Source organism: Schistocerca serialis, chromosome 7 (assembly GCF_023864345.2).
Source record: "Schistocerca serialis cubense isolate TAMUIC-IGC-003099 chromosome 7, iqSchSeri2.2, whole genome shotgun sequence".
Taxonomy (NCBI): Eukaryota; Metazoa; Arthropoda; class Insecta; order Orthoptera; family Acrididae; genus Schistocerca; species Schistocerca serialis.
This window is the reverse complement of record NC_064644.1, coordinates 313,170,860-313,186,942: the sequence shown is the minus strand read 5'-3', so window position 1 is coordinate 313,186,942 and position 16,083 is coordinate 313,170,860. Positions and strand designations below refer to the sequence as shown.

Here is a 16,083-nt window from a genome sequence, read left to right as displayed (position 1 = left end):
CTCCAGGAAACCTGGTTCCCGGCAATGCGGCCTCTGCCCTCCGTGACTATAAGGGATATTACAGGAACCGTATCGACTATAATAGAGTGTCAGGTGGACTTTGAGTCTATGTCCTGAACTCAGTATGTAGTGAACCTTTGCCTCTTCAAACCCCTCTTGAAGCTGTGGTTGTCAGGATAAGGACGACGCAGGAAATAACTGTCTGCGGTGTATATCTTCCTCCAGATGTTGCAGTACCCGTGAACGTATTGGCTGCACTGATCGATTGGCTGCACTGATCGATCAACTCCTTAAACGTTTCCTCCTTTTGGGAGATTTTAACCCGCATAACCCCTTGTGGAGTGGCACCATGATTATTGGCCAAGGTAGGGAGGTCGAAAATTTACTATCACAACTCGACCTCTGCCTCTTAAATAGAGGTGCCCCCACACATTTCAGTGTGGCACATGGCACACATTTGGCCATTGATCTCTCAGTTTGTAGCTCTGCCTTCTCCCATCTATATCCACTGGAGAGCACATGACGACCTGTGTGGTAGTGACCCCATCTTCCTGTCACTCTCCTGGTGTCATGGCCACGGACGCCTACCCAGATGGGCTTTAAACAAGGCAGAATGTGAAGTCTTCACCTCTGCTGTCACCGCTGAATCTCCCCCACATGGTGCCATTGATGTTGTTGATGAGCAGGTCACTACAACGATTGTTTCTGCGGTGGAAAACACGATCCCTTGTTCTTTAGGGTGCCCCCGGCGAAATACAATCCCTTGGTGGTTGCTGTAAGTCACTGAGGCAATTACAGTGTCGGCGAGCTCTACAGCGACATAAGTGGCACCCTTCCCTAGAGCACCCAGTAGCCTTTAAGTGGTTCTGTGCCTGTGTTCATCAGCTTATAAAATGACTGAAACAGGAGTGTTGGGAGATGTACTTGTCAACCATTCCAAGTCTGGACGAAGATCAGATGTCTTTTTGGATACCAGACCCCAACAGATGTCCCTGGCATTAACATCAATGGTGTGTTATCTACTGACGCAAACGCGATTGCCAAGCACTTTGCTGAGCACTATGCTCGAGCCTCTGCATTGAACTACCCCCCAGCCTTTCGACCCCTCAGACGACAGATGGAAGGGAAAGTACTCTTGTTCACTACATGCCACAGTGTACCCTATAACACCCCATTTACAGAGTGGGAGCTCTTCAGCACCCTTGCACATTGTCCTGACACAGCTCTTGGACCGAATCGGATCCACAGTCGGATGATTAAATGTCTCTCGTCTGACTATGAGCGACATATCCTCGTCATCTTCAAGCAGGTTTGGTGCGATAGCATCTTCCTATCGCAATGGCAGGAGAGCGCCATCATTCTGGTGCTCGAACCAGGTCAAAACCTGCTTGATGTGGATAGCTACCGGCCCATCAGCTTCACCAACTTTTCTTTTTAAGCTGCTGGAACATATGGTGTGTCGACAGTTGGATTGGATCCTGGAGTCATGTGGCCTACTGGCTCCATGTCAGGGTGGCTTCCGCCAGGGTCAATCTACCATTGATAATCTTGTGTCCCTCTAGTCTGCCATCCAAACAGCCTTTTCCAGATGCCAACATCTGGTAGCCGTCATTTTTGACTTACGTAAAGCACACAAAACGACCTGGCGACATCATATCCTTGCCACATTGTATGAGTGGGGTCTCTGGGCCCACTCCCTATTTATATCCAAAACTTCCTGTCGCTCCATACTTTCCGTGTCCAAGTCGGTGCCTCCCATAGCTCCCCTCATATTCAGAAGAATGGGTTCCACAGTGCTCTGTATTGAGTATCTCTCTATTTTTAGTGGCTATTAACAGTCTAGCAGCAGCTATAGGGCTGTCGGTCTCACCTTCTCTGTATGCGGATGACTTCTGTATTTCGTACTGCCCCTTCCGTACTGGTGTTGCTGAGCGAAGCCTACAGGGAGCCATTCACAAGGTGCAATCGTGGGCTCTAGCACACGGCTTCCAGTTATCAGCCGCGAAGTCGTGTGTCACGCATTTCTGTCAGCAGCGTACCATTCATCCAGATTCAGAACTTTATCTTAAAGATGGTCCACGTACTGTGTAGAGACATATTGATTCTTAGGACTGGTTCTGGATGCCTGATTGACCCTGCCTCACCTTCGTCAGCTTAAGCGGGAGTGCTTGCAGCACCTCAATGCCCTCCGCTGCCTGAGCAACACCAACTGGGGTGCAGATCGCTCTATTCTGCTGCAGCTCTACAGAGCCCTTGTTCAATCCCGCCTTGATTATGGGAGTCTGGTTTACAGTGTGTTTACTCGACCCAGTGCACCATTGTGGCATTCGCCTAGCAACTGGAGCTTTTAGAACAAGTCTGGTGATCAGTGTCCTCGTGGAGGCCGGAGTCCCTCCATTGAAGGTTAGGCATGCACAACTGCTCGCCAGTTACGTTGCACACAATCGTAGTTCTGCGTATCTGAATTAGCGTCTCATTTTCCCAACCGCGGCGGTTCATCTCCTGCATTGGCGGCCCAGGTCAGGGCTTAGGATTGCAGTTCTCATCCGGTCCCGTCTGCCTGAACTGGAGCTCTTCCCATTACCACCTCTCCTCGAGGTCCATTCACGTACACCTCCATGGTGTACACCTAGGCTGCAGATTCTTCTGGACCTTTCACTTGGTCTTACGAACTCCGTTAACCCTGAGTCTCTCCGCTATCACTTCCACTCGATTCTCAACATGTACCAGGGCCATGAAGTGGTTTACACCGACAGCTCGATGGCTGATGCTCATCTCGGCTTCGCGTATGTCCATGGAGGACATATTGAACAGCATTCCTTGCCAGATGGCTGCAGTGTTTTCACTGCAGAGCTGGCGGCCATATCTCGTGCTCTTGATCATGTCCGCTCACGCCCTGGTGAGTCATTTCTCCTATGTACTGACTCCTTGAGCAGCCTACAAGCTATCGACCTTTGGTAGCATCCATTCAGGAGTTCATCTATGCCCTGGAACAGTCCCGTCATTCAGTGGTGTTTGTGTGGACCCCAGGACACGTCGGAATCCCAGGCAATGAACTTGCCAACAGGCTGGCCAAACAGGCTAGTGGAAATCACTTCTGGTGATGGGTATCTCCGAAACTGACCTGCGTTTGTCTTACGCCGCAGGATTTTTCGGCTTTGGGAGAGATGGAATTATGTAACAGTATGCACAACAAACTGTGAGTAATTAAGGAGACTACAAATATGTGGAAGCCTTCCATGCAGTCCTCTCGCTGGGAATCAGTTGTCCTGTGCTGGCTCCGCATTGGCCATACGTGGCTAACGCATGGTTACCTCCTCTGTCGCGAGGACCTACCTTGGTGTCGCTGTGGCTCACACATGATGGTCATCCACCTCTTGCTGAACTGCCCACTTTTAGCCACTCTGTAGCAGACTTTAAACGTTCCCAGCACTCTACCTTCGGTGTTGTGTGACAATGCCTCAACAGCAGCTTTAGTTTTACGTTTTATTCGTGAGGGTGGGTTTTATCATTTGATCTAAGTTTTAGCGCATGTCCTTTGTCCCTCTGTGCCCTCCACCCTAATGCTTTTAGGGTGGAGGTTTTAATGTGTTGCAGAGTGGCTGGCTTCTCCTTTTTATTCTCATAGTCAGCCATCCATGGTAATCTGCCCTCTTGTTTTGAACTCTTCTACATGTTTCTTGTGTCTCTCTGTGGTTTTCTTGGCCTATTTTGTCCATTTTCGTATCTGTTGCCCTTATATCATTCTTGTGGTTTTCTCCTTTCTTCCAGCCGTATTGTGTATATCTCGATTATTTTACTCACCGTTGTGTAATTATTTTAATCGGAACGAGGGATCGATGACCTTGCAGTTTGGTCCCTCCCCCCTCTTTTAAACCAACCAGCCAACCACCAACAGTATTTGCATTTTGACAGTCGCCATCCCTTCCACACCAAAAAAATCCACCTCCTACAGCCTAGTCATCCGGGGTTGGCATATCCACAGTGAAGGCAGCTCCCTTGCTCAGTATGCTGAAGGTCTTACAAAGGCCTTCACAGAGAGGCACTATTCCCCAGACGTAGTCACCAAATGGATTTCCCGTGCTATGTCCCAACATACCCCCACCACCCCCAAGAATCAGCTGCAAAGGAGCACCGTCCTCATCACTCAATACCACCCCTGACTGGAACAGTTGAAGTGCATCCTTCATCAGGAGTTTGATTATCTGTCGTCATGCCCTGATATGAGGGACATCCTACACAAGATCCTTCCCACCCCTCCCAAAGTGGTGTTCTGATGCCCACCCAACCTCCACAACATTTTGTTCTATCCTCTGCCACTCCTAATCCCGCTCCCTCGGCACAGGGATCATATTCCTGTGGAAGACCCACATACAAGACCTGCCCAATCCACCCATCCAGCACTTCCTGTTCTAGTCCTTTCACAGGCTTGTCCTGTCCCATCAGAGGCAGGGTCATCTGTGAAAGCAGCCATGTTGTGCACCAGCTCTGTTGCAATCATTGCTCAGCCTTTTATGTTGGCATGACTAGCAACGAACTATCCACTGGGATGAATGGCCAGTGTCAAACTGTGGCCCGGGGCCAAAGTGGACCATCCTGTTACACAGCTGTGCAGCTGAATGTAACATGCTTGATTTCAGTGGTTGCTTCATAACATGGGCCATCTGGATTGTCTCCCCCTCCACCAGCTTTTCTGAAACGTGCAGGCATGAGTTGTTTTTACAATGCACTCTCCACTTCTGAAATCATCCCAGCCTCAACCTACAGTAACCAACTGTACCCACACACTCCACCCAACAGTTTCCCAACTAAAGTCCCCTCACCCTCATTGTGTACTGCTCTCTGCACACACTAATCTTTCCCCATCTCTGCTCCTCTCGATGCTGCAGCAGGTAGCATTGTCTCCACCTCTGTTCTCTGCTTACTTTGCCAGGCAGCACTGTTTCCTCTTCCCCCCACCTGTACCCTACTATCCCTCTCCTCATCCCACTCCACTAGAGATTGTTGCTCTCATTTGACGCACTAGGTCTGACCTGAGCAGCGAAAGATAGCAGTTATATGTCTGTGGAGTGTGTTTGCTTGTGTGAATGCGTGTTTGTTCTATCTTTTCTGATGAAGGCTTTGGCTGAAAGCTTAATGTGTAACAGTTTTTTCCCTGTGCCTGTCTGCAACTCAAATGTCATATTTCTGGTGGATAGGAATCTACCCATTCCATAATTGTTAATAATATTAACAATTTTATACTATACTTTTCATAATATTATTGTGCAAAGCATAGATTGCAACTCACCATAAAGATGGCACTTTCAATTGCGAAGGATGTAATGAAAACACTATTACACACTGAGCTTTCAGCCAAAGCCTTTTTCAGAAAAGAAAGGAAAACACACACACATTTACACAAGAAGGCAAACCTCACACACACACACACACACACACACACACACACACACAAATGGCTGTCTCTAGCCATTGTGCTCAGACTTAATTGTTAAATAAATTCTTATAATGTATGCACATGATTTCCTGTCTGATGAGTTTCTTTCTTTGTAGCTTACAATCTATTTTTAATCTGCATCTTACTAGAATAGAACAGTGAATATGATTTACCATTTTGACTTGGATTCATAGATTTTGAGATATCTGTTGAGTGAATTTCAACCAGATTTGCACCAGCAGCCCTTGAGGAGCAAGGCAGTGATTCAAGCTGTGTTAATAATCATAGAAATATGTATATCAATGCTACAGCTACCACAGCTACCATTGGAGTTTATCAGGATAGTGAGAAATTTATAATTGGAAGAGAAATCATGGAAGAGATTAAATGTCATGAAAATTGTCACCAAACCGAGATGGATTCTCAGATCTCCGAACTGATAAAAATAAATAATGTGTTAGTGGGACACATTTGAATTATCTTTGTTTTGCTGAATATGCTCTTCTCATTGCCTGAAGTGCAGTTAAACTACAACAACTGATGCAAGAACTTGATGCAGTGTACAAATTAACAATTAAGTTATAGAACTGGTTGGTGGAATCTTATATTTAAAAGTGTCATATGCAATAAAAGTGGGCAGGAGAGAGCTAGACGGGGAATGCTAGCTCTCAAAACTGAGCTTCCAGTGTGCCTTAAACAGAAAGATTATCACACTGTGAATCATCACTTTTGTGTGAGTAAGACATGGACTTCAAATGTGAAGAGCATTCAGACAAGGAATGGAGTGACAGGGAAATGAATAAATTGATGAGGAAACATAATGAAACAGAAGACGTGATTAGGCCTATAATGAAAATGAAATGGCATGAGTGTGGGGTATGTACCCAAGAGATTGGATGTTGGATGGACCAAGCAAATTTTTACTTGATTTCAAGGGATAAGAAAAAACTCGCATGGTGTCACAATGGAGAATGATGTAATAAATCATACAGAAGCAACATGGATGTATATAGCTGCAGATCTTAATGCATGGTAAAGGGTAGAGGAGGCATTTTTATCTGGCAGTTGAAATCAAATGGTTTGTGAGTTGGACATATCCTCAGACACTTCTCTCATAAATAAATTTAAAGGCAGGTTGTTATCCGTAGACGCCTCTCTCATAAATAAATTTAAAGGCAGGATGTTAGGTGAGAACCAAGATGATGCACAAGTAAAGTGTGCTTTAAGAACAATACCAGAACATAATTCAGAAGTTATTGGGAGATCAAAAGAATTGCAAATAGTCAAGTGAAATGGTTGATTTGACAAGATATAACTTATAAGAAAATAAACCAATGAATGAATGTATTATGGTTATGAAAGGCTCATAATCACTGGGGATGAAAATTGTACATTCTTTCAGAACTGGGGATTCATCCATTTGGGGTGTGCAGGAGTTAATTCAGAAGTCATTAGCTAGAAAAGGAGGAAATACTATATTTTGATTGCTCCTTGGTCTCAAGCCAAAAATAGAGTTGCGTCCTTCTTCAGAAACATAAGGAGTGATTCATTGATTTAATTGGTACATTTTAAGCAGAGATGTCAAGAAAAGCTTGCTTCACTATCAGTCAATAAAGACATTGATATAGACTGGAATAATATTGAGACCTACATCATTGAAGCAACTTCAAAAGCACGTGCTAAAAGGAAGAAAACAGATGGGGGGAAAACGTCTCAGAAATTAGAACACAGAAATTAGAGAATCCATTGAAGAAAAACAGATAGCTTGTTTGAAGTTTCTACAGACAAAAACATCAGAGAGAAGGGAAACATGCAAAATAACAAGGAACACTGCAAAACAAATAGTGTGCAAGTCATGCCAAGAGGCATAGGACTCATTCACAAGCATCTTGGAACACTACCACATATGATAGATAACAATGTGCATACAAAGCCAGAAAAGCCCTAGTAAGGAAGAAAACGATACTGCCTCACTGAACATTATACCCTATGAACAATGGATGAATCATTATACAGACCTATGGTATACACAGAATGCCAAAGATGACACTGGAGAAAGTATGTACAAGGAAATATTAGATCCAATTACTATGGAGGAACTACAAGAGGCTTTGAAATGCATGAAGAATAGGAAAGCTACTGGAAGAGATGGAATAAACGCAGAATTAACTAAACACGGAGGCTTATCACTAAGTAAAAAGTTTTTACAATTTATAAATGAATGTTGGAGGAACAGCAAGATCCCAGACCCTTGGTATGAGGTAGAAGTAATGTCTCTTTTTCAAGAAAGGAAAGCACAGTGACTGTAAAAACTATTGTGGCATCAGGGTTCTAAACACTTGCTACAAACAGTATTCAAACATAATGAATAACCATGTGAAGAATACCCCAGAAGCTGTTATTTCTGAGGAACAAAATGGATTTAGATCATATTGATCATGCACAGACAATGTATTTATAATTAAGAACGTTATAGAAAAATATAAGAGAGTTTAAGATAGACACCCATATCTCCTTTATCAACCTTGAGAAGGCTTTTGTCTGTGTAAGCCATGATAACCTGTGGAATATTGTGTCAGAATGTGGATTTCCTTATCACCTAGTAGAGATAGTGAAAACTCTTTACAAAATTACCTGTATTGCAATGAACACAGGTAAGAATCAGTTAAAAGAAATATGAGGGTTGGGTAAAAAGTAGTGGGACTCTGTTTATGAAGAGTGTGCATCTAATGGCATGTGTATTGTCTGTAGTTTATCTAGTACCGTCAGCTACAGCTAAAAACAATGTGGAACCAACAGTGGAAAAAAAAAAGTTGACATGTTCCACATCCACGAGGATCTCCTCAGCATGGATCTATGGAACGAAAAACAAATCTAATCTAATCTACTCATGGTGGGAAATTATGTCAACAGCTTAATTTCTCCTTTTCAAGAGTGTATGAAATTGTCAGATGACTAATGCGGGTTGTGCTTATCTGTTTATATAAAATTGATTTTACTTGTAGCTCTAGGCATAAGTAAACCCCAATATCATAAGTGCTCCATTTAAAGTTCTGTCTGCCACTGCAGCTCTGGTGATAGAGAGAGCTCATCTTGCTCTATAAGTGCCCTTCAGATTGCACTTTAAGTGTACACTGCAAAGAAAGGGGTGCAAATCACCTGGAAGATCTTCTCTTTTCACGCCAACAAGGAACGAAAGATCTTATTGCTGGACACAAAGATGCAGGGCAATTCAAGTAAATGGGGAAACTGACATTCCAAGCAAGGTGTCTGATGAGAAGAGCTTGTGGGAACGTGCATTTCCGTATGTGTGTGTGAGGATGAATGTTAAGAGTGAGTTGAGGAAATAGTGGTTAGTAGTGACCAGTAAGAAGTTATGAATGGTTAACTCAGCTAGTTGCTACAGAGGAAAAAAGAAAAGATCTCTTAACATATAGAATAATTCTTGCAATATTGTTTATTTTTATGTTTAAATTATTCAAAGAGCAAAAGCCATTAGTCTTATGAAGTTTTGTTTCCCATAGATCAGAAGATAAATAACATATTGTTAGTTGCAGAACAAAATTATATGGGAGGAAGCAACTACACCCTGAAATTAAATATGTATTGATTCTCATTAAATTAATTTCAAAATGCAGATTGTCAGTAACCTTTACTTGTAGCTTGCTAAGCATTATAATTTCTTAAAAAATGCACCAGTTATTTTTGTACTAATTCTTTTTCTACAAATAACAAAAATTGCACTTATGTAGAAAAATAAGAGGGGAAAGATTTTTTACTAAACAATGGAAATTTTTTTGGAAGTTCATAATTTATCCAAAAACTGGGAAAAACTAATGGATTATTCAGGTCAGTTATTTTATATCCTGTTGTAATATTCACTGCTTCTGAACTTATGTAAAATAATCTTTCAAATTGTGTTCATAAATCATGCTAGCTTTTTGTACATTTGTATGTTTTTCAAAATTTGTTGACCTTGTTATGTCTTGAAACAAATAAGTTTCCACTGTCACTTTCTTATACTTTCCTCTTTTTATTCTCAAAAGCAAAATGTGTGGTACGTTAACCTTAATTTCTTTAGTGTTGCTCCAGACTCAGTCACAATTTAACCTGATTATGCATTGTTATGTATACCTTGCTTACTCATGGTATATTGGTAGAAAATAATATTTGCATATGGTTATTGATTACTTAATGCCCCTTGCTCTAAATGATTATACAAAAATCAAACATCTAATAGTACTTACAGCCTTGTAGAAAAGCTTCCCACAATGTGCTTTGATCTATGTTTTCAGGTTATCCCACCAATGGGAAACACAAGCTTTAATGTTGTATTCTTAGGCCGTGAAGAAGGAGAAATTGAAAGCAATTTATTTATTCACACATCAGAAGGCAGCTTTAAGTACCAGGTGACAAAATTAGCTATATGAAAATCACATTTAGGAATGTGTATTAAATCCTGCTGTGATAACATGCTTTTATTTCATTGTAGGTGAAGGGGGCTAGCATAAGCAGTCCATACAGGCTAAGGCCATTAGTGGGTGTAAAAATTCCTGCAAATGCTACTTACTCACCCCTTATTTATATGCATAATCCACACAGTACACCACTACAGGTAACTCCAGAATATCTTACGTGGTTAGCTTTAAACAGTGCCCAATATTATTGTACTAATTCTGCATGCCACGTAACATAAATTCAACAACTGACCATTCTTGAAAGCTAACTGTGTTGGCTTTTGTGCAATATATGTATGTTAAAAAGTAGTGGTACTGAGTTTTAAAGAAATATTTGGGAAATTGTTTTGAATAGATAGGTTTTAGACTGGTTCTGTACATCATTTTTGTATTGTAACTAATGTTTTAAATGTGAAAACCATTGAAATGTTGTATTTTTGTCAATATTTGCGCATCCGTAAACAGACATAGCTGCCTTCTGAACTGCTCAACTGACTCGCTGTCGCACTGCATTTTGTGCAAGTATTAGAGGAAGTGACTTGACTTTGATGCCAAGATATAATTTGTAGCTTGCAGCAAAACATACTGTTCTCTGATTCTATAGCATTTACATTCATTTCACCTGAGTAAAAGCTTGCAAGATTACTTAAATAGTCGTATTGCAAATCAATAACAGACTTAACTTCATTTTGTTGTCATTTGTCGAAATAATCAGTAGCAAAGGTGTTGTTTTCTCAAAATTCCAGGTTCTGTTATGGTATTCTTCGTTCATCTGCTATGCTGTCTGGTGTTTCAAGCAACTGTACGTCAATTTTCAATGTACTTCCATGTTGCTGTGGAAGTTTTGTTGTAGTATGTGTTGTCTTAAGTCAACTTGAAAATTTATTTTGTCCCATTGCACTTTTGAGCTCATCTGTATGATAAGTTTCACCATGTTTTATTCATTTCAGTCTTCCAGTGTAAGTTGAGCTCTGCACCACTAGGATTACTTTCTTCAAGAAAGCTAAGTTGTAGTGTTTCTTCTGGTTAGTCATCCTACATGCTGAATGTAGTGAAATGAACAAGTAATTCTTTTTATGGATGAAGGCAGCTACTAGTGAAGAGTTTGAACTACTAAGGGCGGATTTCAGAGGACTGCGGCTTTCTATAGGCGTGAGTGCCTACCATCACAACAATAATTTCTGTAAACACTGTGATGAAGATTCATTGCATTTAAATACGTTTTGTGGGTATTTATGATGTATGATGTGTAGCAGGTATGCATGACATATTTTAATAACCTTACTGAAGGAGAAAGTTGAACTGGTCACCACCACAGATCGTATAAGGTATCAGCTAGTTAGAAGTTGGTTGTGAGAGCATCACAATGGAGAACACGAAGTGGAGGTTATCAAACATTATGCACACCGAGGTGCAAGTCATATTCAGTGAAGTGCTTGAAAATAACTATGATGCCTGTGGAAAGATTTTAAAACTTACTAGAGGGATACAACTACTAAGAGAACAATTTTTTAAAATTTGTACTTTTTAAAACATGAAAATGTTCATAAATCATGTCTGATGCGTGAGGTTATGTGGTACTTATGTGGTGCTTAATTTGGGACAAATACCAATTCTAACCCATGGCTGGAGCTGACTGCCATCCTGATTGCTAAAGAGACACAAAAGTATTGTAAATTTGTTGGAGAATCAGGACTCATGGATAAGTTTCTAACTCAAAATGTGAAGAATTATATGATAGTGTTGACTTCCTTGACTACTTTCGGGCTTTTTCCTGATTGTTTCCTGAGTGTTTCTGCAAGTTTACCATATGAATATAAATAGATGTGATCTTTTTTGAGAGCACCGGAGAAGATAAGATGTATTCCTGCTGTAGAATTCCTCATCTGCTCTGACTTTTAGAGTGTCCGTCACAAGCATGAACACAGGAGATAAACAAATCCAGAATGCATGTTGCTCTTTTCCACTGTCAGTGACCGGAGAAGATTTTGGTATTCTAATAATTACTGGAGCACTTGGAAAGTCAGATAAATTAATTAACTAGTAAAGTTCCAAGAAAATATGTACAAAATATCTCCTCCTACATGCTGTCACATCTCTGTTGAATTACAGAGTCAAGTGTTGGTAGGAAGAACCATGGGCGTAAGTGCTTATCAGTAAGCTGTGGCTGGTAAAGCCAACTCTTTAGCCATGATATACTTTTTCCTGCTCATGAGACAAGTAAGGAGTCCTCATACCTCTATGGATAGGATACAGTCCAATGACTCAAGGCATCTGCTGTTGGGAGAGCACCCTCTAACATGGATGTTGGTGCCACAGAGTTTTCAGTATTTTATTTGTTAACAGACTTTGTTTTATATTCAGACATGAGGGTAGAGGCCAGTTTATCTGTAGAGTTGCCTATTATTTTAAAAATTTAATTGGGTACATAAAAAATCTACTCACCAAGTGGTGACAGAACACACACATAAATGAAGGTTGTAATTAGGCAAGCATTCAGAGCCAGTGGCTCCTTCTTCAGAAAGAAGGGTTGAAGGGAATGGAAGAGGGATGAAGGAAAAGGACTGGAGAGGTCTAGGAAAAGGGGTAGATTTTGGGAAAGTCACCCAGAACTGTGGGTCAGAGGAGACTTACCACACATGATGAGAAGGAAAGACTGATTGTTGGGGACTGCATTGGACGAGATTTGAAAAACTGAGAGCTTAAAGGTGGAAGATGGGGTAATATGCAAGACAGAGATTACTGCTTAAACATCATGCATGAGTTAATAACAGTGAAATGCTAAGTGCATTGTACGTAACAGAGATGGGAGGGGGGCAGTGAAAAATAGACGGTAAAGACAATGAAAGATGTAGAAAACTAAAATGGAGTGAAGGAAAGAGTAATTACTGTGAAGAAATGCTTAGACAGGAGATATTAATGCAAATTAAGCCCACGTGGGTGACTAGAACCAAGGACCCTAGTTCCCACCTGCAGAGTTCTGAGAAACTGGTGTCTGGGGGAAGAATCCACATGGCACGTGTGCTGAAACAGGCACTGAGATCACGAATGTCACATTGTAGAGCATGCTCTACATGCAGCCATTTACAAGGCTGCTATAGGTGTTGGTAGAAGGTTGTATAGGGCAAGTCTTGCAGCAGGGACAGTCACAGGAGCAGGAGCCATGTCATAGAGAGAGGGGCCCAGAAGGAGAATAGGGTTGTTGTTGTTGTGGTCTTCAGTCCTGAGACTGGTTTGATGCAGCTCTCCATGCTACTCTATCCTGTGCAAGCTTCTTCCTCTCCCAGTACCTACTGCAACCTACATCTTTCTGAATCTGCTTAGTGTATTGATCTCTTGGTCTCCCTCTACGATTTTTACCCTCCACGCTGCCCTCCAATGCTAAATTTGTGATCCCTTGATGCCTCAAAACATGTCCTACCAACCGATCCCTTCTTCTAGTCAAGTTGTGCCACAAACTTCTCTTCTCCCCAATCCTATTCAATACCTCCTCATTAGTTACGTGATCTACCCACCTTATCTTCAGCATTCTTCTGTAGCACCACATTTCGAAAGCTTCTATTCTCTTCTTGTCCGAACTGGTTATCGTCCATGTTTCACTTCCATACATGGCTACACTCCATACGAATACTTTCAGAAACGACTTTCTGACACTTAAATCTATACTCGATGTTAACAAATTTCTCTTCTTCAGAAACGATTTCCTTGCCATTGCCAGTCTACATTTTATATCCTCTCTACTTTGACCATCATCAGTTATTTTACTCCCTAAATAGCAAAACTCCTTTACTACTTTAAGTGTCTCATTTCCTAATCTAATCCCCTCAGCATCACCCGATTTAATTTGACTACATTCCATTATCCTCGTTTTGCTTTTGTTGATGTTCATCCTCCTTTCAAGACACTGTTCATTCCGTTCAACTGCTCTTCCAAGTCCTTTGCTGTCTCTGACAGAATTACAATGTCATCGGCGAACCTCAAAGTTTTTACTTCTTCTCCATGAATTTTAATACCTACTCCGAATTTTTCTTTTGTTTCCTTTACTGCTTGCTCAATATACAGATTGAATAACATCGGGGAGAGGCTACAACCCTGTCTCACTCCTTTCCCAACCACTGCTTCTCTTTCATGCCCCTCGACTCTTATAAGTGCCATCTGGTTTCTGTACAAATTGTAAATAGCCTTTCGCTCCCTGTATTTTACCCCTGCCACCTTCAGAATTTGAAAGAGAGTATTCCAGTTAACGTTGTCAAAAGCTTTCTCTAAGTCTACAAATGCTAGAAACGTAGGTTTGCCTTTTCTTAATCTTTCTTCTAAGATAAGTCGTAAGGTTAGTATTGCCTCACGTGTTCCAACATTTCTACGGAATCCAAACTGATTTTCCCCGAGGTCCTCTTCTACCAGTTTTTCCATTCGTCTGTAAAGAATTTGCATTAGTATTTTGCAGCTGTGACTTATTAAACTGATAGTTCGGTAATTTTCACATCTGTCAACACCTGCTTTCTTTGGGATTGGAATTATTATATTCTTCTTGAAGTCTGAGGGTATTTCGCCTGTTTCATACATTTGCTCACCAGATGGTAGAGTTTTGTCATGACTGGCTCTCCCAAGGCCATCAGTAGTTCTAATGGAATGTTGTCTACTCCCGGGGTCTTGTTTCGACTCAGGTCTTTCAGTGCTCTGTCAAACTCTTCACGCAGTATCTTATCTCCCATTTCATCTTCATCTACATCCTCTTCCATTTCCATAATATTGTCCTCAAGTACATCGGCCTTGTATAAACCCTCTATATACTCCTTCCACCTTTCTGCCTTCCCTTCTTTGCTTAGAACTGGGTTGCCATCTGAGCTCTTGATATTCATACAAGTGGTTCTCTTCTCTCCAAAGGTCTCTTTAATTTTCCTGTAGGCAGTATCTATCTTACCCCTAGTGAGACAAGCCTCTACATCCTTACATTTGTCCTCTAGCCATCCCTGCTTAGCCATTTTGCACTTCCTGTCGATCGCATTTTTGAGACGTTTGTATTCCTTTTTGCCTGCTTCATTTACTGCATTTTTATATTTTCTCCTTTCATCAATGAAATTCAATATTTCTTCTGTTACCCAAGGATTTCTATTAGCCCTCGTCTTTTTACCTACTTGATCCTCTGCTGCCTTCACTACTTCATCCCTCAGAGCTACTCATTCTTCTTCTACTGTATTTCTTTCCCCCATTCCTTTCAATTGTTCCCTTATGCTCTCCCTGAAACTCTCTACAACCTCTGGTTCTTTCAGTTTATCCAGATCCCATCTCCTTAAATTCCCGCCTTTTTGCAGTTTCTTCAGTTTCAATCTGCAGTTCATAACCAATAGATTGTGGTCAGAATCCACATCTGCCCCTGGAAATGTCTTACAATTTAGAACCTGGTTCCTAAATCTCTGTCTTACCATTATGTAATCTATCTGATACCTTTTAGTATCTCCGGGATTCTTCCAGGTATACAACCTTCTTTCATGATTCTTGAACCAAGTGTTAGCTATGATTAAGTTATGCTCTGTGCAAAATTCTACAAGGCGGCTTCCTCTTTCATTTCTGCCCCCCACCCCATATCCACCTACTATGTTTCCTTCTCTCCCTTTTCCTACTGACGAATTCCAGTCACCCATGACTATTAAATTTTCGTCTCCCTTCACTACCTGAATAATTTCTTTTATGTCGTCATAAATTTCATCAATTTCTTCATCATCTGCAGAGCTAGTTGGCATATAAACTTGTACTACTGTAGTAGGCATAGGCTTTGTGTCTATCTTGGCCACAATAATGCGTTCACTATGCTGTTTGTAGTAGCTAACCCGCACTCCTATTTTTTTATTCATTATTAAACCTACTCCTGCATTACCCCTATTTGATTTTGTATTTATAACCCTGTAATCACCTGACCAAAAGTCTTGTTCTTCCTGCCACCGAACTTCACTAATTCCCACTATATCTAACTTTAACCTATCCGTTTCCCTTTTTAAATTATCTAACCTACCTGCCCGATTAAGGGATCTGACATTCCACGCTCCGATACGTAGAATGCCAGTTTTCTTTCTCCTGATAACGACGTCCTCTAGAGTAGTCCCCGCCCGGAGATCCGAATGGGGGACTATTTTACCTCCGGAATATTTTACCCAAGAGGACGCCATCATCATTTAATCATACAGTAAA

General features: G+C 41.3%; 1 protein-coding gene across 2 annotated transcripts in view; it reads left to right on the top strand.

Annotated features, from left to right (window-relative positions):
* LOC126413333 (transmembrane protein 131) overlaps positions 1-16,083 on the top strand; it is a 374,881-nt gene that overhangs the window by 88,128 nt on the left and 270,670 nt on the right. For both annotated transcript variants that reach the window (XM_050083243.1, XM_050083244.1), the window contains exons 6-7: positions 9,733-9,846; positions 9,930-10,052. In XM_050083243.1, coding sequence (XP_049939200.1) covers positions 9,733-9,846; positions 9,930-10,052 — 237 coding nt within the window. The remainder of the gene's footprint in view (positions 1-9,732; positions 9,847-9,929; positions 10,053-16,083) is intronic.